This window comes from Neoarius graeffei, chromosome 22 (genome assembly GCF_027579695.1).
Source record: "Neoarius graeffei isolate fNeoGra1 chromosome 22, fNeoGra1.pri, whole genome shotgun sequence".
NCBI classification, from domain to species: domain Eukaryota; kingdom Metazoa; phylum Chordata; class Actinopteri; order Siluriformes; family Ariidae; genus Neoarius; species Neoarius graeffei.
Window position 1 is genome coordinate 17,148,412 of NC_083590.1, and position 27,435 is coordinate 17,175,846.

Below are 27,435 nucleotides of genomic sequence, written 5' to 3' on the forward strand. Positions count from 1 at the left end.
ACCTTTAGTTAAAAATCTGGTCTTGCTAAACTCACCTTTCCACCTCCAGGCTGATGTTTGATGTTCTCAGTGGAACCGATCTTGGACTTAACATTCTTCAGGTCAGGCAAGGGTGCAACAGGGGCAATGGGGGCGCGAGATCTAAGAGAGCTGGGAGATTTGGGCGGAGTGCGCACCACAGCCACTTTCTTCACCTGCTGCCCAGGTGTGCTGCAGCGACTGGCTGGAGATTTCGGGGTGGCAGGGCTGCTGCAGCCGCTACGATCAGGAGTCTTAGGAGATTCGGCTGCTAGAAAGTCACGAAAAGGCAGAATTTGTCATCATAAGCATCGTAGATATATATATGATATGATACATATGTAACAGTTATTCCACGAAATCGAGTCGTACATGAGCTAATAGCCGATAAGGCATGTAGCACCGAGTTGTCTATAAGCCATGTACGACAAGATTGAGTGGAATAACTGTTTTATTCTATCCACATTCACTGGATTTTGAGAAACAGAGCATTTTTACTGTTATTTTTTTGCAAATTCGATAAATAAAAGCTTTATACAAAATGTCCGACAAAATCATTTCCGCTTAAAATGTAAACAAACCGGTGAAATGACGAGCAATTTGTGAAAAATGCGATAATAGTAATTCTTGAAAAATAATTAAAAAAGAAGATACATTCTTACCATCCATATTTTGTTGCTTTTTTAATTTTTTGGGGGGTTTTGTTTTCAAGTTGAGTTTTTATTTCATCCTCGGTTGGTTCAGTAATCATTTTGTTTTTCTCTACTCATGGTATATGAGCTGATATCCTAGTAGTAGAGTAGCCAATCAGAGCGCGATTGCGCATATCCAGTGAATGTGGATAGAATATTGTAATATAGACTACTGGTTATGTGTTATTGTGAGCACATCCAAAAATTTATCACATAATTGCTTATATTATCTTAATATATAATTGATAACATTATTACAAATATTTGAATTTGGCAATTATGTTTTACATGTTTGAAATTTACAGGATTGTTTCTCCAAACTCAGGCCTGATCTCAAACAAAAGATCTAAATTGCCAAAATATCCAATAAGCAACATTTTAATCTACATTAATTAAACTGCACAACTTTTACATTTAAGGCTGAAATTATTTTTGGCTGTTGTTGATGGAGCTGATGTGATGCACGTTCACTAGATCAGTCTTTTGGGCATGGAGATGTAGATTTATTGAAGAAACCTTTTGGATGTTGCTGCCTCTGAATTTTCACAAAACAGCCATAACATTTTGATTAATGAGATTTTTCTGCTTATTACACACTTTGTATATACATCTCTATTTTAAGAAAACGCCAGTGAACCAAAATATATGTTTTTCTTTTAATATACTCTACATGTAGTGACATATTTGAAGACATTTTCAACACACACACACACACACACACACACACACACACACACACACACACACACACACACAAGCTAAATGTTTTAAAAGGTAGAAATGAAATCTCCTGGCCTTCATCAATTGTATATGTACTGTACATGAGGAGACCTCAAATTTTTCTTATTTATTAAAGATTTCCAGCTAGCAAGACACTATAAATGCTAACGTACATTCACTGGCCACTTTATTAGGAACATCCAACCATCCACCTGCTGTTTGATGCAGTTCTCTAATCAGCCGATCCCTTAATGCGGATACAAATCAAGAGCTTCAGTTAACGTTCCCAATGTTCAAACATCCGAATGGGAAAAATTGTGATCTCAAAATGTGACTCTCTTTCACTGTGGCATGGGTGTTGGTTTGAGCCAGATGGACTGGTTTGAATAGTTCAGAAACTGCTGATCTCCTGGGGTTTTCACACACAACAATCTCTAGAGTTTACACAGAATGGTGCAAAAAACAAAAAACAAAGTGAGTGGGTGACAGTTCTGTGGGTGGAAAGTAAACAAATGCCTTGCTGATAATAAAAGGTCAGAGGAAAATGGACAGAATGGTTTGCGCTTTTTTGCCAGGAAGGATATAGTAACTCATGTAATCACTCTTTACAACTGTGGTGAGCAGAAAAGCATCTCAGCATACAGCAGCAGAAGAACACACTGGGTTCCACTCCTGACAGACAAGAACATGTTCCTATTAAAGTGGCCGGTGAGTGTATATCCACAATGGAACCATTTTTAACATTTTACTCTGATTTTCCCCCTCTTTTTTCTCTGAGTCATAATGAAGTCTGTAGACATATACAGTTAGTGCATGCAGCTGTGAGGCAGGAAACCCAGTCCTACAGTAAAACAGTTTAACAGAAACTGGGTGGAGTCTACGTTTATGGTTCATGAGAGTAAATGAAGTGGAAACAGAAACTCTAAGATTAAAAAAAAATAAAAAAAAGCAACTCACCAGGGATTTTAGTGCCAATACCCTGAGGTTTAGTCTTCGTCTTAGCATCACCGGCCTACATGCAAAATAAAAAAAGTAAAATTAGAATGCAGTCGGACTGATGGCTCAAATTGTTTGGCTTGTTTAGCATTTTTGAGATAAACAGGACTGATGAATTTCTAAACCAACCCATCTGAGGTTTGTGATTTCCAGCAAACTTTATATAACATACTTTAAAGGAACATTTGTGGAATCATGAACAGCGTCGATGTACCATTGAAATCTCCAAACTCAAACAGAGCAGAGACGTGGACAGGGCAGCGAAAGGCCGCAGGGTTCTGATTACTCACTGTGGCTCCGGACTCCTTGGCTCCTATAGTGTTTGGTTTAGACTTTAGAGAACCGGCTCTGGCTGAGGCAGAGTTCGAAGCGGAGGTGGAGGTATGTTTGGATGGGGACACTGGGATTGATGAAGCGCGTTTAGTGGTGGAGGTGAGTCTAGCTTTGCCTGGTGTGGAAGTGGAAGGGGTCTTTGTGTGTCATTGAGAACGAGAGGGAACACAAAAGAAGTGTTAAAATAAAGTGAATATAAAAAGAGCATAATCAGAGAACTCAAAGTTAGAAATGTTATGAGACAATGAGAAAACGATTTAAAGTCATTAAACAAAAAACAAACAATCGGACAACAGAAATTACACATGGTTAATATATAAAAGGATAAATGATTTTAAAGGAAAAGATGAATTCTCTCATTCTCAGAGTTTAACATGTCAACCGTCAGCTTTTACCCCAGATTTGAAGGGATTGTGGGTTGGCCCACACCACTCTCAGCCCTCTAGCTAACATTTGTTCCTTGTTCTTTAATTTATGTTTTGCCATTATTTTGGTTCTAGTCCTGTCATTGGTCAGTTGGTTGTCCTGTTGTGTTTCGCCTGTTCTGTGTCACATTCATGATCAGTTTGTCTGTTTGTACCCTGTTGTGTTTTAGCATCTTTGTGAAGAAGTCTCGTCCGTTATTATGTGCAGTTCTGAGCCTTATTTTTTTGTTCCATATTTATTCCAGTTTTCCAAATTGTATCCATGTCATCATTACTGATTACTGATTATCCTTATTTGCTATGGATACTGACTATGATTGCAAGATTTGCCCAAATAAAGCCCATGTTCAGTATACGCCCACTGCATCCTACTTCATTCACCACCATGTTACATTAAAGAAGAACTGAAGGCAAATTTTTTTAATCATCAAAATTCTATTTATCTATCTTATTTTATTAAATATTGGAATGCATTTTTGATTGCTATTTTGTCGCTGCTATAGCGAATTATGAGTGTTTGAAATATGCTCTGTAATATATCAGTCCATATGCTAAAGCAATGGCCGTAAATGAGATTCGTTGAGACCTGTGCGAGACATCTTAGGACGGAAGTAAAATGTACAGCGGAAATCAAAGTGACCAACATCTGCCAATGTTGTCAAAAGACGCGCGCGCCCTCTTTCGAATGCTGATGTAATCAAGCCAGAAGTTTTGTTTGTTTTGATAGCAATCAGGAAAGTTTGAAAAAAGTAGGCAGTAATCGTCATTTAAACTCGTTTTTGTGCAATACTTCGTTTGGAAAGCAGTTTTCAAAATGGCTGCGTTGACACTTCACGATTCGAAGTCTCGTGCAAGTCTCGTGAAGATCGCGCGAATAAGCGATGCCTGCCGTGGACCAAACGAACTAAATTCAACACGGCTAAAAACCAAATAGGCCAATAAGTATAATATTTAATTGCAATTAGTTGCCAATACGAGTCACGATATAAGGTTACTAAAACAGAAAATGTAATTGAATAACACATTAATTAAGAAATAAAGTAAGTTTAAAAATGACTTTGGGGCGGCATGGTGGTGTAGTGGTTAGTGCTGTCGCCTCACAGCAAGAAGGTCCGGGTTCGAGCCCCGTGGCCGGCGAGGGCCTTTCTGTGTGGAGTTTGCATGTTCTCCTCGTGTCTGCGTGGGTTTCCTCCAGGTGCTTCGGTTTCCCCCACAGTCCAAAGACATGCAGGTTAGGTTAACTGGTGACTCTAAATTGACCGTAGGTGTGAATGTGAGTGTGAATGGTTGTCTGTGTCTATGTGTCAGCCCTGTGATGACCTGGTGACTTGTCCAGGGTGTACCCCGCCTTTCGCCCGTAGTCAGCTGGGATAGGCTCCAGCTTGCCTGCGACCCTGAAGAACAGGATAAAGCGGCTAGAGATAATGAGATGAGATGAGATGAAAAATGACTTCAGTTCCCCTTTAAGAGTCTGTGTTGAGCTCAAAGTCCCAAGATCTACAATCTGAGTGCAGTTTAGAGTCCCAAAGCCAAAATACAGCTAGATGTTACAGTGGTAGTGGAAAATTTTCGAGATAAGACGGCATGACAAAGCATGAGGTTTATTATGCTACCTACATTGTATTAACTTCCAGGCTGAACCATAATGTATCTCGACTGACTGGATTAACAGGGCAGTATCAGAGCACTAATGCATTAGTTCAAATCTTTTTGGCATCTTTAATCGATTTATATCTCCTTAATCTTTTACTTTAATATCCTTGCATCTAAAGGAAACAACAAACATGGACATTTGGTGAACATGGACAAAAGTTAGTATTGGCTTGGAATTGCTGTTTAGAATCATCCTGTGTGCGCGTCTGTAGATTTTAACAGTGAGTTTAAGAAGAAGCCTTTATTTATCACATATACATTACAGCACTGCGAAATTCCTTTCTTCAATTATCCCAGCATGTTAGGAAGTTGGGGTCAGAGTGCAGGTTCAGCCATGATACAGAGCGAGCAGAGAGGGTTAAGGGCTATGCTCAATCCAAGGTCCAACAGTAGCATCTTGGTGCTAGGGCTTGAACCCCTGACCTTCTGCTTAGTAAGCCAGAGCCTTAATCATTTAGCCACCACTGCCTAACACTAAGGGAATCAGATGTTCATATGGACACATTATTCTCAGACTAACTAACTGGTATTTTGTCTGCAGGCAATCTAAATTACTCAGGTTACAAGCCAATCAATAAGTCATCTGAAATCTGTCAAAAATCATAAGTCTGATTTGAGTCAGAAGTCAGTAAAATCAGTGATTCTGTTCCAGCTCGAGTTGTGAGAATCAAGTTCCCATCCTATGAATTTCCATCCAGGATTTGCTGCCATTTGAATTTTGACTAGATTAAATATTTAATAGGCTAAATATATTTAATGTGAAATTGCACTATAATACATTATCCCAAACAGAACCTGTATGTAAAACCTGGATCATTTAATACATTTCAACACAACGTACCTAAACCACCTGCACTTTACCTTTTTATCAGCCGCTGCTGCTCCGGACTTGGCTGTTTACAGAGAGAATGAGCAGATTAATAAGAACAAGTTCATGTTAACACTGTATTCAGGTTAAAGCTTGTGTTTTAGCAAAAGGGTGCAAAATTACTTGTGCTCTACAAGGCCAAACTAATTCCAAAGTGCATTTGGGTTAATGGTGTAATTTAAACTCTGGCTTCAATCCATTTGCATTCTAATGACCTGGAAGACATCAATCCAATGACTTGACATTTGTCTTTGTTCAACCTTTAAAAGAATAGGTTTAGTTTAGATTACATACATCTAATCAGATTTGATTGAACGGAAGTCAAATCAGATTCACTTTCACTCTCATTTAAAAGGGGCTGTTTGTTATTTTGAAAAGTTTTTCTAGACCTATGATAATTACATAATTTCATAGAATCCTCAGAAAAACTATGATTTACAGTCTCCTTATGCAATGGATCTGGCTACTTTCTTCATTTCAGACTTGTTAATATTTTTCTGGACCAGAAATTAGCTCTGCTATTTTTCCTTGTAAAGTAACTTGTAAGGAATGCAATTTCAACTGAAGGGGTAACAGAGTTAGTAGAAACATCTGTAGGAAGGAGAGGACTTGTTGAATATTTTTATTACAATTCGCTTCATAAGTAGCTGAAGATGCAAAATATTACAGACCATATCTTTAAAATAACCCATATCTTTTCACAATACACGTGATTGGTCCCTCCTACCTGAACATATTGGTAGGTAGGATTGGTAGATAATTACACCTCTTGTCTTTGCTTAGATGAGAGGTGTAATTGTTAAGAAAATGGACAACCACAGACGTCACTCAGTTGTGCAAATATGCATACAAACGTGACAGTATTCTGAGGCCTGAAGACAGAATGTTCTGGAAATACTGGTTTGCTTTACAATATACTTAGAACGTTACCTCCAGTTGCACAAAAACTGACATAATAAAAACTGTGTAAATGTCGCTACAACTAAAAAAGTGTTGCAGAGAGGTTGTAGAAGTGTTTATAAACGTTACGCAAAAACATCCTTCGAACACAAAGTTCTGAAAAACCATCTGCTAGCCTATTTTCCAAAACTAGCCTGCTTCAGACTGAGGCCCACTTTACACGGGGACAGTCTGAAACAAAAACGCAAAAGTCCGTTTTCGTTCTCACTTTTTTTCCGCGTCTACACGACCATTTTCAAGGAGGAAATCTGCGTCTATACGGTGACGCATAAATGTGTGGAATTCAATTGGATGTGCATGCCAGGCGGCTAGGTGGTGCTGTGAAAGACCTCCGCCATGTCTGCACGCATGCGCAATGTCTTCTGTCTTGTCTGATCTGCACATCTGCGCCGCGAAAACTTTGACTACTCTGGCTATGGTAAGTAAGAAAGTAAGTAAAAAAGTAAGAGCATACAATACCCGCCTCTGTTCATTAACGGTATATGTGCAGATTCGGTATAGATGTTCGAAGGACTCCTGGACGTTTATTAAAGCTACCAGAGCGGCTTGAAGGTCCGTTGGATCGATGTAATCAGACATGCTCTTACTTTTTTACTTACTTTCTTACTTCCCGGGCTGGCATGTACAGTATATGACATATGTATGACGTAAACGCGTAGCCGACGTGAGCAGATCCGAGCAGAGTTTCGCGTATTGGGTAGTTTAGATGGATATGCAACAGGGGCTGTTTTTAACTTATTCACTCTGGAAGGCGTTTTCAATTTTTTCCGTTTTTCAGCCTCGGAAACGCCGTCCCCGTGTAGACAAAAGGCACTTCCGATAAAATATTTAGTCGTTTTTACCCAACAGCGTCCTCGTGTAAACGGGCCCTGAGATTACGTTTCCATTGTTTAAAAGTCTAAAGTCCTTCCTGCACCATATGGCGGCACCAATCTCCGTTTCCGTAGCCCTCGGCCTCTCGCCTATATTACATAGCTAGGGTTACAGTGGGGGGCTAATCTTCTGGTAACTGCAAGAGTTTGACTCCCTACTCACATCTGTATTGCAGCATGCCTTGCCAGAAGGTACCATTTTTATGATGGTCTTTGGTATGACCCAACCACAAGAAGAACTCGCGATCTCCTGATTGAGAGGTGGATACCCTAACCATTAGGCCAACTCGCAGTATACTTCCATTGTAATAAGATGAATTTGAATTAACTTTAATTCATATCAATCTCGTAAGTCAGATAAACTACATAGTATGTAATTGACATCTGCAAAACTGTGAATTTGTTGGAAGTAAAACAAATCAAATCAACTTAGACGAGATAATGTGTGTGTGTGTGGTGAGGGAAAGACGTGGCCCACATAATATGTTAACGATTATCAATAATGCACCACAGTCAACAACCATGCAGAAGTCACATGCAAAAAGGAGGGTACGGTGAAAACAGTGCCAGCAACACAAATAATGCTCAGAGTTAGTCACAGGCACCAACCACAGTCACAGAAGGGAAGGCAAGACAGATCACAAAGAGTCACAAAGAGATAGAGAGAGAGATTTAGTGGCTACAAGCAGTCCGTTTCTTCAACCGAACACTCCTTTTGACTGGCGGTGTACGCTTATCAGAAAGGGCGCTGCTTAGCATAGCATAGCTTAGCTACTTGACAAAAAAAGATCTGTGGAAAGAAAGAAAGAAGGTGGTTTAGAAGGGGGTTGAGGGAGGAAAGGAAGGAAAAACAGACCTTTGGACGGGGCGCTTGTTTTTTGCACCGGCGCAGCGTCTTTTGAGGGGACTTTCTCGAGTTTTGGGGTGGATTTGGGGGCAGGGCTTGCAGCGACTGCAGCAATGGGCTTCTTTGCTTTTTTAATGGCAGCATCTTTAACAGGTACTGTTTTCATTGGTGCTGCTTTAACTGGTTCTGGAGGATAGGGTTCACCAGGCTCAACTTCAACATCAGCTGCTGCTGATTCTTCTAGTTGGGCAACAGGCTCAGCACTTTGTACCGCTTCAACAGTAGCAATGAGATCTTCATCAGTTGTCTCCAGGTACTTCTCTGGTTTGTCCTCTTTGGAATCCTCAGGTTTGGTGTCTACTTCTGGCTCCATCTTGGGTTCTGTGACCTCCTGCTGAGCTGTAGGAATAGTAATCACTTCTGGTTCCTGTTCTTCCACTGGTGTGTACTCTTGGGCTTCGTTCTGGAGGTCAGGGAGTGGTGTTTCCTGGGTATGATCAGGAGCGGTACTAGGGGAGAAAGGGGAGCCAGGGTCAGCCCTGCAGGAATCAGGACTTTTGCTCAATGGGGGAGTCTTGTCAGAGCCATTTTCCCAGCGGTCAGAGGTTTCCTGATGAACAAGCTCGGATTCTGTGTAGTCAAATGACAGGCCTCGTTTCCTTGCTTCGTCTGGAGTCATTTGGGGTTGGGACAGTGGTTTACAGGGTTTCATGTCAAAGCTTTCATCTTTCTGTGGTGATGCATCTGGGATAACAGTGCTGTGGACTGGAGGAACTACTTCTGGCTCATCTTCTTCTTCCTCCTCTACATTGTTTTCTTGTTGTTCATCCTCCTGTTGATCTTTTATGTTAGAATGACTCTCGGGCATGGCAAGACTCTCCACTAATTCTTTCTTGTGATCAGATCTAAAAGCTTTGCTCTCGTCCTCAATATCATGCTTCTCGACTTCCTTGTCCTCTTTTTCTTCCTTTCTTTCATCTTGAAAATCACTGGGACTCTGTTTCCCAACCATCTCCTCCATAGGACTCGTTTTCACCTGGCTGTCAAAGCTCTGTACTGTCAACCCTAAAGCGTCAGTCGGGGCGGCTTGTAGGGACATGGATGACTGCTGTGAGCTAACAGGCCCAGCCATGTCCCCGTTCAAATGCTCCTCTTCCTTGTCCATAGACGCCGCACTGCTTCTACCACTGTGTGGTGGAGAGAGCCCCTCTGGTGTTAAAGCATCTGATGAACAGGAGGTAGAGCGATAGGAACAGCCACAGACAACACTGCGGGATTAGCAACACACCAAGACGGAAAACAAAGGCACCAAAAAACCAAGGATTCCAAATCATACCAACCAGATAAAAAGGGCCCAAATATAAAACAACCAAGAACGAAAGACATTCTTGCCAATAAAACAGTAAGAACACAATTGAACATTCATTTCTTAGAAATGTAGCACAGGTTTGAGCTGCGGGCACTTTTATAATCAGCAGTGTTTGCTAATTATTGGCATGACAAAGCAACAGTCAGGAATAGCTGAAACAGCCTCATGGCTTCAAAATTCAATGAATCACTGTATTCGGTTTAAAATGCTGCTAGTTAACAATCAGATCTCCTAGATATGATGTAATCAGGTATCCGCAATGTTCAACATGTATTCGGACACCTCATTTTGGAAACGGATAAAACATTATAGAAGCACAATTTTAAACAGCCTGCAAAAAACAAAAAAAACAAAAAACAAAAAACAGGCCAATATTGCCCAAATATTTATACATACTTATCCTAGAAATACTAAAAATTCACTACATCTTACCACAGATACTCAAATATCTAGTGGCATCCTGTTATTAGGATTTATTTATTTATTACAAAAGGATATCCAGCCGGGCACAAACACCAACCATTAGCATGAATGACTTGCGATTCATTGCTCAAAGGCCACTCAGAGCTATTCCTGACTGAGACTTTAAGCGCAAATAGCAAATGCAAGGCTTCAGCATGGACATGGACAAGAGAACAAGGGACCACTACAGTAGAGGAACTGTGGTTTAATGGCTTATAAAAGTACCTCACAACTCGTTCACAGAATACAACTCTCAAACCAAATAAATAAAATAAATAAATAAATAAATAAATAAATAAAACAATCAACACAACAGAGGAAACAAAAAGCAAAACCAACACAAATGATACACCCACAATGACCCAGCAGCAGTTCTGTCACTTGCACCATGTGAAAAGCTTTGTGGGAACGATGATTCGAGATGGTGATGAATTGGCCGCTGTGCTGGCTGATGCGCAGTCCATTTGGAAATGAGCTTTGGGACAGAGGCTGCGTTTCTTTTTTTTTTTTTTAAATTGACAGACCGTTTGATGCAGAACAGATGATATTTCATCCTGTTCAAAATCTGACGTTATGCTGCATTTCTTTACTTGTACTCAACATGTTACAGTACATATTTACAGGAAGAATCATTCAGTACATCATTAAACATAGCAAGGAAATTGATTTTCTTAGAATCAACATCTGTCCCTTTTAAGGCCTGCCAATCTGAGATAAAGGCTAACAATGAATTCCAGAGTGTATGCATTAGCAGTTGAGATGGATGAGCTGAGAATGAGTGCTAGCGGGAGACAGAAGTACGTGTTGTATAGACATCGGTTTCCTCCAAAGCTAACCACTGAGGATGGAAAATGTGGCTGTAAAACACCAGCATACCTTCACCTGCTCCTGCTGTCCCTGGTGCAGCTGCCCATCACATAACAAAAAACAAGACACAGGGGAAAAGAAAGACAGGAAGGAAACTGTTAAATGATCCTGAAGTGAAACTTGTCTCATTTACAGCTTGATTAGTTACAATCCAGTGCTTCAGAATTCTTGATTCAGATTGGACAGTGGTTCCAGGTACAAGACAAATCACAGGTTTATATTAACGTGCTTGTTCTAATCCTTTTCTGTTTCTATAGCAACAACTTACTGTATACAGCCACTGGTGTGTAGATGCTCTACATAAACATTAAAAACATGTAAGGGTGAGGTTTATTGAAGAAGAAGAAGCCTTTATTTTTGTCACATGTACACTCAGCCCATGTTTACATTAGACCGTATCAGCGGATCATCAGATTAACGTTTTTAAAATGATTAGTGTGCACACAGCAACACCAATACACGATTTGCGTGCACACAGCAACACCAATACACGGATACGCTCGGCTCCGCAGGAATCCTGCGCTCCAAATCACTCCGCCCTGAACAGCGAGTGCCCTCTGGAGGGTGCGCACTCCAGCCTTGCGCAGCTCACAGAGCGCGCGAGTGTAGTGCACAAGCTGTGATTCGGGACTGAGCCGCTGTGTGTGTGATCCCAGCGCATATCACTTATTACTTGCAAGTGGAAGGATGGCAAGCCTAAAGACAATCATAACTACACAATGGGCAGTATTTGCATCAGTATTTGCAGTATTTTCATACTTTTATACTCTTTAATGAAAGGTGATACAAGGCGGAAGTCCGCGCCGTTTTTCAGCAGTCGCGTCACATGACCAACGCCAGCGAATCAGGAAGGTGGATGTCACAGTGACGTTGTCCAATGACGACGCCAGCTAGAGCTCAGCACAGCGTATCCGCGTATTCTCAATGTTTACACAGCACCGGAGCTGACACGATCTGGATTGAATACGTGGACCCTGGCGGATTCCCGTTTCCCGGCGTTTCCAGGCGGTTTAATGTAAATGGACAGTGCATCCGCGAAGAAAATGAGACAGATACGGTCTAATGTAAACTTGGCCTCAAGCACAGTGAAACTCCTCCTCTGCATTTATCCCATCTGAAGCAGTGAACACACACACACACACACACACACACACACACACACACACACAGCAGTGAGCAGCTAAACATACTACAGCACCCAGGGAGCATTTAGGGGTTAGGTGCCTTGCTCAAAGGCACTTCAGCCATGATACAGAGGGAGGAGAAGGGAGGAGAACATAAACTCAACTCATTCACTCAACTCCTCTCCTCGGGAATCAAACTTGCACCCTTTTGGACCAAAGACTGCTTCTCTAACATTTATGGAAGGAGTCTCCAGTGTCAGTATTTTATAACAGTCAGATTTAAGTTTTCTAAACTGGGATTACTTCATTTCATTTAAAATAACTTCCATTCCACTCACATGGCAACTCCAAGCTCAGAGCCATTAAGGTCACAGATCTTCTAGCATCAGCAGCAAGCTCTGTTACATTAAATATTTAAATCTCACCGAAGAGTACCCTAAATTTTCTCTTTCGGCTTCCAGCAACCTCTAGCCTTAGGATGCGAGGGCTTTAATAGTCCAAAGTCCATTATCTTTAACTGACTTGATTACTAGCCTTCCCAATGTTGATGATCTTGCTGTAGCAGAAGACGACACACCGAGTTTCTTACCACAGCAAGGTTTTCCCCCTTTTACATTATGACAACAGGTTTTAACCCTCATTCATCATTGTGTCAGATGGTCACTCAATATCTATCCCTAACCAGTAGCTCACGTGCTCCAGAGAGTCATTACTCTGACCCATTATCACCATTAAATTCACTTCAGTGGACTGACCCAGGAAAACACTAGGGATTAACAACGTCCTTAACCTGATTACCAAGTATCTTGGTATTGTAATAGATGATGGGCTCACATTTAAGCTTCATATTCAGCAACTGGTAAAAAAGCTGAAATTGAGATTTTATTTTCGAAATAAAGTCTGCTTCTCTTTTGAGGTCAGGAAGAGACTTGTAGCTGCTACTTTTATGCCTGTGCTGGACTATGGGGATGTTTATATATACACGTCTCTTCACAGTGTAAGGCAGTTATTGGTCTTCTTCCTTGTTATCTACAGACGTATATACAAAAAAATAAGTAGTACGGGAAATTATTCTCTTAGCTCCCAGGATTTATTCCTTCTTACAGTCTGCAAAGTCCGTACTGAACTGGGGAAAAAGGGCCTTTAAATACCCTGTTCCATCTGTTTGGAACCAGTTGCAGAATCACTTAAAACTTCAGGAGCTGGTTTCATGGAACATGTTTAAAGGGATTTTAAATGGCTTGGATACAGCTACATCTGGTTGTAGAGGTTTCAAAAGTTGATCATATTTTTTCCCGGTAATGTTTTATGTTTGTGTCCAAAATGGTTGTGTGCTGCCGTCTTGGCCAGGACACTCTTGGAAAAGAGATTTTTAATTTCAACAAGTCTTTTACTCCTGGTTAAATAAAGGTTGATTAGAGGCAGAAAAATAATCAGGGTTCTTCTATTCACTTAACCAAGAATCATTTTCTTACACTGAGGTGTACAAAGATTTCATGCACGAGATGGAACACTAATATAACTTTCTTTAACTTTTGCAGCTAACACATGACATGGAGCAGAAGATACACACTACATGCCCATCTTTTCACTGGAACTTCAGAAATATGCATCTAATTGTCAGGGCACAAATTATTGCCAGAAATTATTACATGTCAGACCCAATCATATACATCATCATATGGTTCCAAAAAATAAGCTTATACTTAACAGTTACTCACTGAAGGTGAAGTGAATATCGGTGCATAACACCAGACAAAGTCGAGGTTATTAATTAAATAATGGCTGGCTTTTTTCATGGTATATCAGAAATATTCCATTCAGCTAGCATGATACTGATCAAGTCAAAGACGAGCTGAATGGAATATATCTGATATACCATGAAAAAAAGCCAGCCAATATTATTATTATACATACACATTCCTTTCGGGTGTTCAACACGTCTTTCTCTCAAAAGCTTCCGTATTTAACGAAGCAAACCTGGCGACCACATTTGTTTACAAATTGTCACAGTCGCTAGTCCCGAAGGTTTATGTCGCCGATGTGTGACGTCATGTTGTCTTGACAAGCATGCAATATCGTAAACCATATTTAGCTCTCATTCTCCATTGGGCAGAGTGATGTAATACACGTAGGATAAGCGATATGCTAACAATATTGCATGCTATCAAACCAAATGAATGAAACCTGCTAGAAGGGAATAGAACACGTTTTTATTCCATTGAAAAAGTGTCCTGTATGGATAATAATTCCTGATATTTACTGAGCCTGAGGCGGATAATAATTTTAGAATAAATACATAGGTGATTGTTTTTTTTTTTAAAAAATCACTTATTTCAATCTTCAAAAGCGGTACGTAAATGTAATAACTTTGCGGCACAGACTTGTGTCACTTATCTACACCAAGTCACATAAAATACAGTGGTGCTTGAAAGTTTGTGAACCCTTTAGAATTTTCTATATTTCTGCATAAATATGACCTAAAACATCATCAGATTTTCACACAAGTCCTAAAAGTAGAGAAAGGGAACCCAGTTAAACAAATGAGACAAAAATATTATACTCGGTCATTTATTTATTGAGGAAAATGATCCAATATTACATATCTGTGAGTGGCAAAAGTATGTGAACCTTTACTTTCAGTATCTGGTGTGACCCCCTTGTACAGCAATAACTGCAACTAAATGTTTCCGGTAACTGTTGATCAGTCCTGCACACCAGCTTGGAGGAATTTTAGCCCATTCCTCCATACAGAACAGCTTCAACTTTGGGATGTTGGTGGGTTTCCTCACATGAACTGCTTGCTTCAGGTCCTTCCACAACATTTCGATTGGATTAAGGTCAGGATTCTGACTTGGCCATTCCAAAACATTCACTTTATTCTTCTTTAACCATTCTTTGGTAGAATGACTTGTGTGCTTAGGGTCATTGTCTTGCTGCATGACCCACCTTCTCTTGAGATTCAGTTCATGGACAGATGTCTTGACATTTTCCTTAAGAATTCACTGGTATAATTCAGAATTCATTGTTCTATCAATGATGGCAAGCCATCCTGGCCCAAATAGAGCAAAACAGGCCCAAACCATGATACTACCACCACCATGTTTCACAGATGGGATAAGGCTCTTATGCTGGACTACAGTGTTTTCCTTTCTCCAAACATAACACTTCTCATTTAAACCAAAAAGTTCTATGTTGGTCTCATCCATCCACAAAACATTTTTCCAATAGCCTTCTGGCTTGTCCACATGGCCTTTAGCAAATGGCAGATGAGCAACAATGTTCTTTTTGGAGAGCAGTGGCTTTCTCCTTGCAACCCTGCCATGCACACCATTGTTGTTCTGTGTTCTCCTGATGATGGACTCATGAACATTAACATTAGCCAATGTGAGAGAGGCCTTCAGTTGCTTAGAAGTTACCCTGGGGACCTTTGTGACCTCGCCGACTATTACACACCTTGCTCTTGGAGTGATCCTTGTTGGTCGACCACTCCTGGGGAGGGTAACAATGGTCTTGAATTTCCTCCATTTGTACACAATCTGTCTGACTGTGGATTGGTGGAGTCCAAACTCTTTAGAGATGGTTTTGTAACCTTTTCCAGCCTGATGAGCATCAACAACGCTTTTTCTGAGGTCCTCAGAAATCTCCTTTGTTCGTGTCATGATACACTTCCACAAACATGTGTTGTGAAGATCAGACTTTGATAGATCCCTGTTCTTTAAATAAAACAGGGTGCCCACTCACACCTGATTGTCATCCCATTGATTGAAAACACCTGACTCTAATTTCACCTTCAAATTAACTCAGAATCCTAGAGGTTCACATACTTTTGCCACTCACAGATATGTAATATTGGATCATTTTCCTCAATAAATAAATGACCAAGTATAATATTTTTGTCTCATTTGTTTAATTGGGTTCTCTTTATCGACTTTTAGGATTGTGTGAAAATCTGATGATGTTTTAGATCATATTTATGCAGAAATATAGAAAATTCTAATGGGTTCACAAACTTTAAAGCACCACTGTACTTTGTTTTGAAATCAATAAAATAAATCACAATTACACCTCACCTTTGAATAATTTTAGACCAAACTTCATAGCATCTTTAGTGCTTTTAGGAACAGCATTTTCTTTCATCATTTGTAATTCTTCCTCACTTATGGTGACGAAGTGATCGGCCGCCATTTTCCGAGTCGCTCGAGATGATTATAGAGAAATAGTCAGAATTTCTCAACCAATCAGCGTGTGGGATTTTCTATAAAACCACCTGCGTATTTATACTAAAAGTATCTTAAGTGAAAATGTTGAATATGTGCAGGTGTATTTCATATTTCCTATTATGAGATCATAATAAAACAAATGTAATGTTATTAAGCCTATTTTTAGGTACTTTTACAAATGAGAAGTTGCTTTATTCAAATTCAAAGTTATATTTATTCAGGTTCAAGTTACAAAGCACTGACACTGGAGACTCCCTTCCAAAAACGAGTGCATTTTCATCAACCTGTGATTTGTCTTGCAGCTTGAATGACAATCAGAAAATTAATCAACATCTAATGATCAATCACAATCAAGAATTCAACAGGACTGTAATAGAAGCAAAATTAGTTGCCAATAGAATAAGGCAAAAGCATGAAATTTGGAAAAAAAATCCTAGAAATAGGATTAATCATCAATCATATAATGATATTTAATAAAATTAGCCATTTTCACTTGAGATATAATTATTTGCCATGATTAAAGAGTCACCATTTGGATTCACACAAAAGCTTTATAGGAAAGGCAACAGAAATTAATGCAAAATGCGATTACTTGAAAGGTGTAAGCGGTTTCAGAGGGATAACTTTCACAGTCACTGCGAGGAGCAGTAACCATCCTATTAAAATGGAAAATAACTGGCGTCAATATATGACACCGCAAGAAAAAAGTTGTGGAAAAAAAAAACCAAGCACTTTAGCTACATTCTAGTGGTGGTCAAAAATCCAAGATGGACAAAGGAGACCTTTTCTTTCATTTCACCTTTGACATCTTTTACCACCATCAGTGCACTATAGCCAATAATGACAGCTTCATACATTTAGTCCATTTGTCCATCCTCCAGAAGGAAGAAGCTGAGTTCACACAGATGTGAACCCAAAACGAAAGCACAAAAGCTGAAGCAGCTTGGTTAAGGAGGGTGCTGGTGATGAAGCCAAGAAAAGGGAGCAGCTCAGGAAAGGAGGAGGTGGCTGGATAAAGCAGTGATGTAATTCACAATGGCATACCAGACACCACATCCTCATGAGTGGAGGCAGCTTTAGGTTCCGTACCCTCGGTCACATCGTCTCGAGAGGTTGAGTCAGGCTTTGACCCCTCTGTGTCCTCTTTGAGAGGAAGGCCATCTTGGAAATTTGCAAATGAAAAGAAGATCCAGTTATACTGTAGTTACTCATTTGGAAGCTACTTTTATCCAAAATGGCCTTTTAGAGAAAAAATGCTGATTGGAGCACCAATTTCGAGTTAGTATCAACTAACTAACTAACTAACTAACTAACTAACTAACTAACTAACTAACTTGCTGTCTAGATTAGGAGTTAGTATTATCAGTGACGCAGGTGACTTGAAGATAGGTGTAATGGAGGTTGTTTGTCTTCGTTGCCGCTTTGGCGGAAGAAAAACAAGCAAATTTGAGCTATCACAGTTCTTCCTGTTCACTCACTGTTTCACCATCATTTCATCCTCCATGTTTGTTTTTTCTCACTCGTCCCCCTGATTGGTCAGGACGTCAAAACCTTCATGACGTCACTCTGTACTGTTCAAATCCAAGCCAAGCACAGAGCTGAGCAGCTGAGCCACAACTTTACTCAGACATCACCACACACCAGATGGTATTTGCATTTCTGTGATCTGATCTGTGTGAAAAGCATTTCATGGTGCTGTTTATAAACGACCATTTGCATCCCGTCACCTTTTTAAAAAAAATAAAATTAAAAAGCGTGCAAGCCGAGCACAGCTTTGTTTCATTATTCTCGTAAGATATTTAAAGCTAAACATTTTTCTCTTTAAAGACTGATTAGGGCGGCACGGTGGTGTAGTGGTTAGCGCTGTCGCCTCACAGCAAGAAGGTCCTGGGTTCGAGCCCCGGGGCCGGCGAGGGCCTTTCTGTGCGGAGTTTGCATGTTCTCCCCGTGTCCGCGTGGGTTTCCTCCGGGTGCTCCGGTTTCCCCCACAGTCCAAAGACATGCAGGTTAGGTTAACTGGTGACTCTAAATTGACCGTAGGTGTGAATGGTTGTCTGTGTCTATGTGTCAGCCCTGTGATGACCTGGCGACTTGTCCAGGGTGTACCCCGCCTTTCGCCCATAGTCAGCTGGGATAGGCTCCAGCTTGCCTGCGACCCTGTAGAAGGATAAAGCGGCTAGAGATGATGAGATGAGATGAGATGAGAAGACTGATTAAATATTTCAAGCTCAGGTTTGAGAAATGTCCAAACACACTGTCCGACTGAAGAAGTGCAGACGCAGGGACTTCATAGGACCTCTCTTCATTATCTTCTCCTCTTTAAATTCTTTCCCAGTTTTCTCTTTCCTTTCTATTTGTGCAAAATTTATTTGTTCTCTTTCTTTCCTTCTTTTCCCTGTATTCATCTCATGGCTTGTCCTTCATGTTCTCCCCCTTGTTCTCTTCTTTCTTTGTACTTTCTTTCTCTGGTTTTCCCTTTCGTTCAAGAAATGCAAGTCTAATTTGTGTTAATATATAAAAAGACGTTCCTTGGGTGAGAACAGGGAGTCGTTTTGAGACAAAGCTAAATTAAATAGCAAATCAGTTTATAATCTCCTCACAATGTTAATGCAGGTAATTATACATGTCTGGATAATTAACAGTTATTCCACGAAATCAAGTCGTACATGAGCTGATAGCTGACGAGGCGTGTAGCACCGAGCTGTCTATAAGCCATGTATGACGGGATTGAGTGGAATAACTGTTTTATTCTGTCCACATTCACTGGATTTTTGAGAAACAGAGCATTTTTATTTTTTGCAAATTCAATAAATAAAAACTTTATACAAAACATTTGACAAAATCATTTCCACTTAGGCGGACTTCTTAAAAACTTATCGATGGCTGCACAAATTGACTTTAGTGGTTGTTTTTTAAATTTTTTTGTAGAAAGTGCCGTCTTGCCGAAGTATAGAATAGCTTTAGACATTTATTTAATTCTTCCTTAGACATTTCAGTTTTGTAATTTTCAAACTTGTTTGAGCTTTTGAACCAGTCTAAAAAAAAAAATTCAACAAATTTTAATGCTTAAAAGATGAAGAATGTGAACAAACCGGCGAAATGACAGGAGCAATTTGCGAAAAATGCGATAATAATAATAATTCTTGAAAATAAAGAAAGATACAATCTTACCATCAAATACTTTTATTCCATATTTTGTTGCCTTTTTGTATTTTTGGGGGTTTTGTTTTCGAGTAGTTTTTATTTCATCCTCGGTTAGTTCAGCAACACGCTCTGCCATTTTGTTTTTCTCTACTCATGGTATATAAGCTACGTAATAGTCTAGTGGTAGGGTAGCTAATCAGAGCATGCGATTGCTCATATCCAGTGAATGTGGATAGAATAAACAGTATATAGTACAAAATAGTGTATATATAATAAATGTGATCTGTTAAAGACTTATATAAACGCTTTAAACTTGTCTGTGATGTTCGGTTGAGATAAATGTTATGTAATGCTAGTAATTAAGCTATTAGTCATTTCTTTATTTTTATAACTACACACAGATTATATTATGTGGCTATACATTCCTCTCGCCATCTGGTCTCCAATAAGAAAAGTTTGCACACCCCCGGTTAATGTATGCTTATTATTTTAAAGCAATGACTTCATGTCTTCATGTCCTTTACTCTGAACAAGGCCACAAAACTGATCTCAAATCAGCAGGGGGGGACCCCAAAACAAAACACAGTTTTAGCATCACGGGAACCCAGATGTATTGTTCTGATTACAGTAAACACATTGACATCATGGCATCAACATGGTATTGTGTTTTTAGCGGCATGATGAGTTGGTGGTGGTGTTGATGTCTTGGAGAACAGGGTTCTGGAGGCGGCTTTCATGCATTGCAGATTAAATATTAAACTCAGTCTTGGGAAATTTCCCAGAACAGTTTGGTATATTTCATTTTCACATAAACAGTTGATCCAAACATGGACATGATGGGTGGGATACGCCATTTTCTCCTTTTCAAACAAACATTTCTGATGTCTGAAGTTGACGTTTACTTCTTTTGTTGTGCATTAAAGCTATTCAAATTATTTTAGCATAAGTTTCTATGATGAAAATAAAACAAGATTCAGCACAGTTATATAAACATCTTAGATGATTCTGAGCTGAATGTTTTTTTTTCTCCAGCATATTCTGGGAATGTAAATAATCTGTATACTGATTAGCTATAACATTAAAACCACTGATAGGTGAAGTGAATAACATTGATTATCTCACTACAGTGGCACCTGTCAAGGAGTGGGATATATTAGGCAGCAAGAGAACAGTCAGTTCTTTAAGTTGATGTGTTGGAAGCAGGGAAAATGGGCAAGCATAAGGATCTGACTGACTTTGACAAATTGTGATGGTGAGATGACTGGGTCTGAACATCTCCAAAATGGCACATCTTGTGGAGTGTTCCTGGTATGCAGTGGTTAGTACCTACTGAAAGTGGTCCAAGGATCCAAAAGACAACTGGTGAACCAGTGACAGATTCATGGGTGTCGAAGCCTCATTCATTCGCATAGGACACAAAGGCTAGCCCATATGGTCCAATCCCACAGAAGAACGACTGTAGCACAAACTACTGAAAAAGTTAATGCTGGATAAAACAGAAAGGTGCCGCTGGTTCACCGATTGTCCTTTGGATCTTTGGACCACTTTTGTTCGGTACTAACCACTGCATACCAGGAACACCCCACAATATGGGCCATTTTAGAGATGCTCAGACCCAGTCATCTCGCCATCACAATTTGGCTCTTGTTAAAGTCACTCAGATCCTTATACTTGCCCATTTTTCCTGCTTCCAACACATCAACTTCAAGAACTGACTGCTCTCTTGCTGACTAATATATCCTTGACAGATGCAACTGTAAGGAGATACTCAAATGTTATTCACGTCACCTGTCAGTGGTCATCATGTTATGGCTGATCGGGGTATGGGACATCCCAAAGATTTATATTATATATAAATGTCCATTACATTCCCCTTAAAATGTCCAATATTAGAATTATTTTCAAGATTAAAAAGATTACACACTCTACAACTTTTTTTATTAACTTAAAGGAATAGCAGGTAATGCTAAAAAGTCACAATAAGTAAAAGTGGTGCCTTTTGGCATTAAATGGGAAATTGGTGTCCTTTCACTGACCTTTTCCAGGGCCGTCCCCAGGCCTCACGTGTGCCACTGTCCCGTTCTTCATGTCCTCCTGAGGGCCATCGTCGAGGGTCACATCAGCCATGGCGGATACCACATCCTCCCCAGAACCGTACTGTCCAGAATTCATCATGTCCTGATGTTCCATTTCGAGGTGGATTCAGTCTGGGAGGATACAAATGGAATGAAAAGGTGATATCCAAGATTAGCCTCAACCTCCACTGTCCTCCCAATAGCTGATTCAAGATGTCTCCTCATTAAGCAACACATGCAAGGAAAATAAAATGTATACAATTCTCCCTTGTACTCCAAATATACAAGTTGGTTTTGCACTGGAGCTACAAGGCTAATGCAACTAAAAAGTTATAGCCACCAGTTTAGCATCACACGCTCACCCCAAAACACACCGTTTGGCTTAGTAATACTATTTGTACATCAACAGCTTCATGTTCCTATCATCTGCGTCACCTCTAAGTCACAATTGCACCTATAATCTGTAGAAATGCGAAAGACACACCTCCTACCTAAGCACTGAAGTAAGTTCAACACACTTCTTGTGTAATATTTTCTAGTAAACACGAGTCACAATTAAGAAACAGAAAGCTGACTGAGAAAAGGGGAAGGAAGAAGTTTCCAGAGAGCTTCCTGTATGAAACCTGCATGCATGTGCGCCGTTTTTATTGCTTGAGCCATTCGGTAACTGACATATTTAGTGAATGTTGTCATAACAAGCATGTTTTAGTCTGTTTTAAGCAATCAGTACTTCTGCTTATTTACTGGAGTTGCATGATGTGTCATGTACAGAGATTTACTCCAGTGTAATGGAAGCTGCTCAAAACACACATCAAGCATGACCAGGTTCTGCTTGTGTACACCAGTGAGGTTATGTGTACACCTTGAGTGTGTGTGTGTGTGTGTGTGTGTGTGTGTGTGTGTGTGTGTGTGTGTGTGTGTATACACTGCATAAGGAAGTTCTTCTCTATATACTGGTCCTGTATTGGCAGCAGCAGGTACATCATGTTATTTACACACACACACTTTCTCTTTACAATTCCAAAGCCAAGTTCCAATCTCATTCATCTCATCTCATTATCTCTAGCCACTTTATCCTGTTCTACAGGGTCGCAGGCAAGCTGGAGCCTATCCCAGCTAACTACAGGAGAAAGGCGGGGTACACCCTAGACAAGTCGCCAGGTCATCACAGGGCTGACACATAGACACAGACAACCATTCACACTCACATTCACACCTACGGTCAATTTAGAGTCACCAGTTAACCTAACCTGCATGTCTTTGGACTGTGGGGGAAACCGGAGCACCCGGAGGAAACCCACGCGGACACGGGGAGAACATGCAAACTCCACACAGAAAGGCCCTCGCCGGCCCCGGAGCTCGAACCCGGACCTTCTTGCTGTGAGGCGACAGCGCTAACCACTACACCACCGTGCCGCCCCTAGTTCCAATCTCAAAAAAAAAAAAAAAATCAGACTCTTGTAAACGTTTCAGAGAAGCAGGACCCTGCAAACAAATGCAAAAATTAGCCGAATATAAATAACCTGATATTATCTGTGTGTGTGTACACACACACACACACACACACACACACACACACACACACACACACACAGTGGGTTTCCCAAAAGCCTCTTAACACTAAGAGCATCTTAACTAGGAGAGACAGAGAGAGAGAGTTCATTGTGCTGCTTGCGCGACCATTTAACAATAATCTTTGTGCTGCGATGCTTTTGGGAAACTCCGCACAGTTATTAAATTTACTATATAAATTGTTTTAATTGCAAGTTAATCAATTATTGGATATAGTATCTTATATATAATTAATCTAAACCAAAAAGTTGCTTGTATCTAAACTAAACATGAGTTGGATATGTCTAAATGAAATCATTCTATCCATGTTCACTGGATATGAGCAATCTCACACACTCTGACCACTGTATTACTGGGATATCGGCTCATATACCATGAGTAGAGAAAACCAAAATGTCAGAGCATGTTGCAGAACCAACTGAGGATGAAATAAAAACTCTACTCAAAAGACAAAACCCCAAAAATCATCAAGTATTTTAGGGTCATTGTCCTGCCAGAATGTGAACCTTCACCCCAGTCTCAAACCTCTGGCCGACTCAAACAGGTTTTCCTCCAGAATTGCCCTGTATTTAGTGCCATCTAGCTTTCCTGACCAGCTTTCCTGTCCCTGCAGATGAAAAACATCCCCACAGCATGATGCTGCCACCACCATGCTTCACTGTAGGAATGGTGTTCTCAGGGTGTTGGGTTTGCGCCACACATGGCATTTCACATGATGGCCAAAAAGTTAAATTTTAGTCTCATTTGACCAGAGAATCATCTTCCATGTGTTTGGGGAATCTGACACATGGTGTTGGGCAAACTCCAAATGTGTTTTCTTAAGCAATGGCTTTTTTTTTTCTGGCCACTCTTCCATAAAGCCCAGCTCTGTGGAGTGTATGGCTTATTGTGGTCCTATGGACAGATACTCCAGTCTCTGCTGTGGAACTCTGCAGCTCCTGCAGGGTTACCTTTGGTCTCTGTGCTGCCTCTCTGATTAATGCCCTCCTTGCCCGGTCCGTGAGTTGTGGTGAGTGGCCCTCTCTTGGCAGGTTTGTTGTGGTACCATGTTCTTTCTGTTTGATGATGATGGATTTGATGGTGCTCCAGGGGATCATCAAAGATTTGCATTTTTTTTTAAATAACCCAACCCTGACTTGTACTTCTCAAGAACTTTGTCCCTGACTTGTTTGAAGAGCTCCTTAGTCTTCATGGTGTTGTTTGGTTAGTGGTGCCTCTTGTTTAGTGGTGTTGTAGCCTCTGGGACCTTTCAGAAAAGGTATATATATATATATATATATATATATATATATATATATATATATATATATATATATATATATATATACACTGACAGATAATGTGACACTTAGATTGCACACAGGTGGACTTTATTTCACTAATTATGTGACTTCTGAAGGTAAATGGTTGCACCAGAACTTTTTAGGGGCTTCATAGCAAAGGGGGTGAATACATATGCACATGCCAATTTTCAGTGTTTTATTTAAAAATTTTTAAAAATATTTTTTCTCATTTCACTTCACCAACTTAGACCGTTTTGTGCAGATCCATTGCATAAGATTCAGATTAAAAAAAAAAATTAAATTACAGGTTGTAATATAACAAAATAGATAAAAAGCGGGGGGGGGGGGGGGGGGGGGTACTTTTGCTAGGTACTGCAAATAAACACACAAACCGATAGATAGATTAACATAAATAGATGAACTGCAGTATGTGCAGAGGTTGCAATGAAACAGGAGTAAATTGTACAATATACAATAAAAACAAACAAAAATCACTACAAAGTCCATTAATCTCACGTCCCAGAGACTGCAGTGTAATTATGATACATGTTGTCTTGTATAATGTATAGTCCACTAAACGACCATCTGCTGCTCATTAGCCGCTCATCACTGTTCAGTAGTGGACATGGTGCACTGCTGATTACTTCCTAAATTAAGGATGTCTCATGCCACTGGATGGTTTTGTTGCTGCTATGCAAAATGTGGCCTCCGGAAGTGTGTGACCCGGATATGTCAGTTTTTCTCTCACTCTCTGTCTGTTGTTATTGTGTTGAGATGTCAGTGTGTATAACATGTCTTGCCATTTTTCTGCCTGACCTCAGTCGCTGTGTGTGTGTGTGTGTGTGTGTGTGTGTGTGTGTGTAAAAATGCTTTGTCCCCTACATGTCCTGCTTTAATCAGCTTATATACTTTTCACTACAAATGCACTGTGGTGTTCCCACAGAACCAGACTGTATCCTCGATAGCCAGAATGCATCATCGACAGGCAGACGGTTTCCTCGAATGGCCAAAATACATCCTTGATTGCCAGAATATATGCTTGAAGGCCAGGATGTTTGCTGTATGCATGTGTTGTTTTTAACTGCTCAAGCCAATTGCTATATTTAGCGAATGAAAACCATTTGCTGCTGCTGAGGATGGCCGCGCATGGATAGCTTACAGATCACAGTGGGTTTACTGTGGATGATACCACCACCACACACACACACACACTCTCTCTCTGTCTCTGTCTCTAAAGATGGCTGTGGATGAACAGCCTAAAGACAGCTGCTAAGACCAGTTTAGGGTGTTTTGCTGTCACTGGTTGACTATAAAAAAAAATGAAGCTCACCTCTATATCAGCAGCCTAACTGAGCCTACTTGTCCCCTGTTCTGATAGCCCAGACACAATCTGCTTGTCCCAAATGTTTGGGCTACTGATTTACTACCCCTGCTTTTAGTCCTACAACAAAGTTAACATCTTACTCCATTCTAGTGATGTGTTGTTGCTAGACACTTATTTTCTTTCCTTGCTAAAATTAATTGTAATGTATGCAAGTGACAACACAGTCTACACGTTTACTTTAGAGTCCAAACACTACAGCTGGCTATAGTCAGGAGTCAAAAATCTCTCAGAGAACAACAATGAGAGATGGACATTTCCCTCTCCCTGTTAACCAGTGCACATCTAGATAATCACAGGTCTTGGAATATGGAACAAAAGAAATCTACCCTATAAAAGCTGTTCTATCAAACCCTAGTGTTTGGAATACAGCCAGGGTGAGTGACAGGGGTGTTATAAATCCAATCCATTCCTCCCACTGCATCCATTATTCACACCGAGCCATGATGATCAGATTTAGTCAGCAATCTGCATGTAAGGCTCTGTGTTAGACCAGCCACAGCCCCTCCAAAACCCCCAGCACACACATTTACTTACTGAATATTCCACCGATAGACCAGGCTGCATGTCAGACAGAGCAGAGATGGTCCAAATAGCAACCCCCTCACCACCTCTACCAGCCAGCTACCAGAAATCATCATCATTACTGTCAAACTGATTGAAGATGAGAATAGGAGAAATCAAATATCTGCCATGCCTAGCTAGTGCTAGTGAATGATGAATGGAATATTGAAGGTTCAATTTTTTGTGAAAAGTGTTGATGAATTGCCACATCACAGATTTACTGTCTGTCTATATGAAGTTTCACATCTTCTCCCTGTTTTTTAGCTCATCCGGCCGTAGGCCAGGGCAGATGAGATTATGCGACCACATGTCGTCCATCCACAATTTACAAAAATCGCAACTCCTCCTACAGGATTGATTGGATTTCAATCAAACTCACATACAATGTTCCCCAGGTGGGTGTGCATAAAATTTGTCAAAATGGTGATGCCACCTGTCATATTTATGATTTTATGAGTGTCTGAAATTTTTAGGTGACTCGTCATATTAAATGCTACTCTTCATGAACTGCTAGAATGTTTTTACTGAAACTCACCCAGAAGACTCTAAAGACATAATTCCAACAAGAATTGTTCACCAGGTGCCATGGATGCAGCTACACAGGGGTCATATGCAATTACACAAAAATCGCAACTCCTCCCACAGGATTGATTGGATTTCAGGCAATTTTTTTGCGCGTGTTTCCTCAGGGTTCTCTGGTTTCCTCTCACCTCCCAAACACATGCCAGTAGATGAACTGGCTACAATAAACTGTCTCTAGGTGTGAATGTGTGTGTGGTGCTCTTTACTGAACAGGTGCCCAGTCTAAGGTGTATTCCCAGTTAATGCCCACTGATCCTGGGATAGGCTCCAGATCCACCATGACCCTGACTGAGATAAAGTCCTTAACGAAGAAGAACGAACGAATGAAAGAAAAATCAGCTGGACATACATGACAGGAATAAGACTGCTGTTTAGGTCACACTGACTAGCAATGAATGAATCAAT

General features: G+C 40.3%; 1 protein-coding gene across 1 annotated transcript in view; it reads right to left on the reverse strand.

Moving 5' to 3' along the window:
* The window catches only part of maptb (microtubule-associated protein tau b), a 35,822-nt gene extending 13,832 nt beyond the window's left edge, over positions 1–21,990 (reverse strand). The window contains 8 exon segments of the mRNA XM_060904504.1: positions 36–289; positions 2,388–2,442; positions 2,717–2,896; positions 5,699–5,730; positions 8,394–9,608; positions 11,092–11,121; positions 17,474–17,590; positions 21,610–21,990. Coding sequence (XP_060760487.1) covers positions 36–289; positions 2,388–2,442; positions 2,717–2,896; positions 5,699–5,730; positions 8,394–9,608; positions 11,092–11,121; positions 17,474–17,590; positions 21,610–21,763 — 2,037 coding nt within the window. The 5' untranslated portion in view covers positions 21,764–21,990.
* Positions 21,991–27,435: the final 5,445 nt, after the last annotated feature.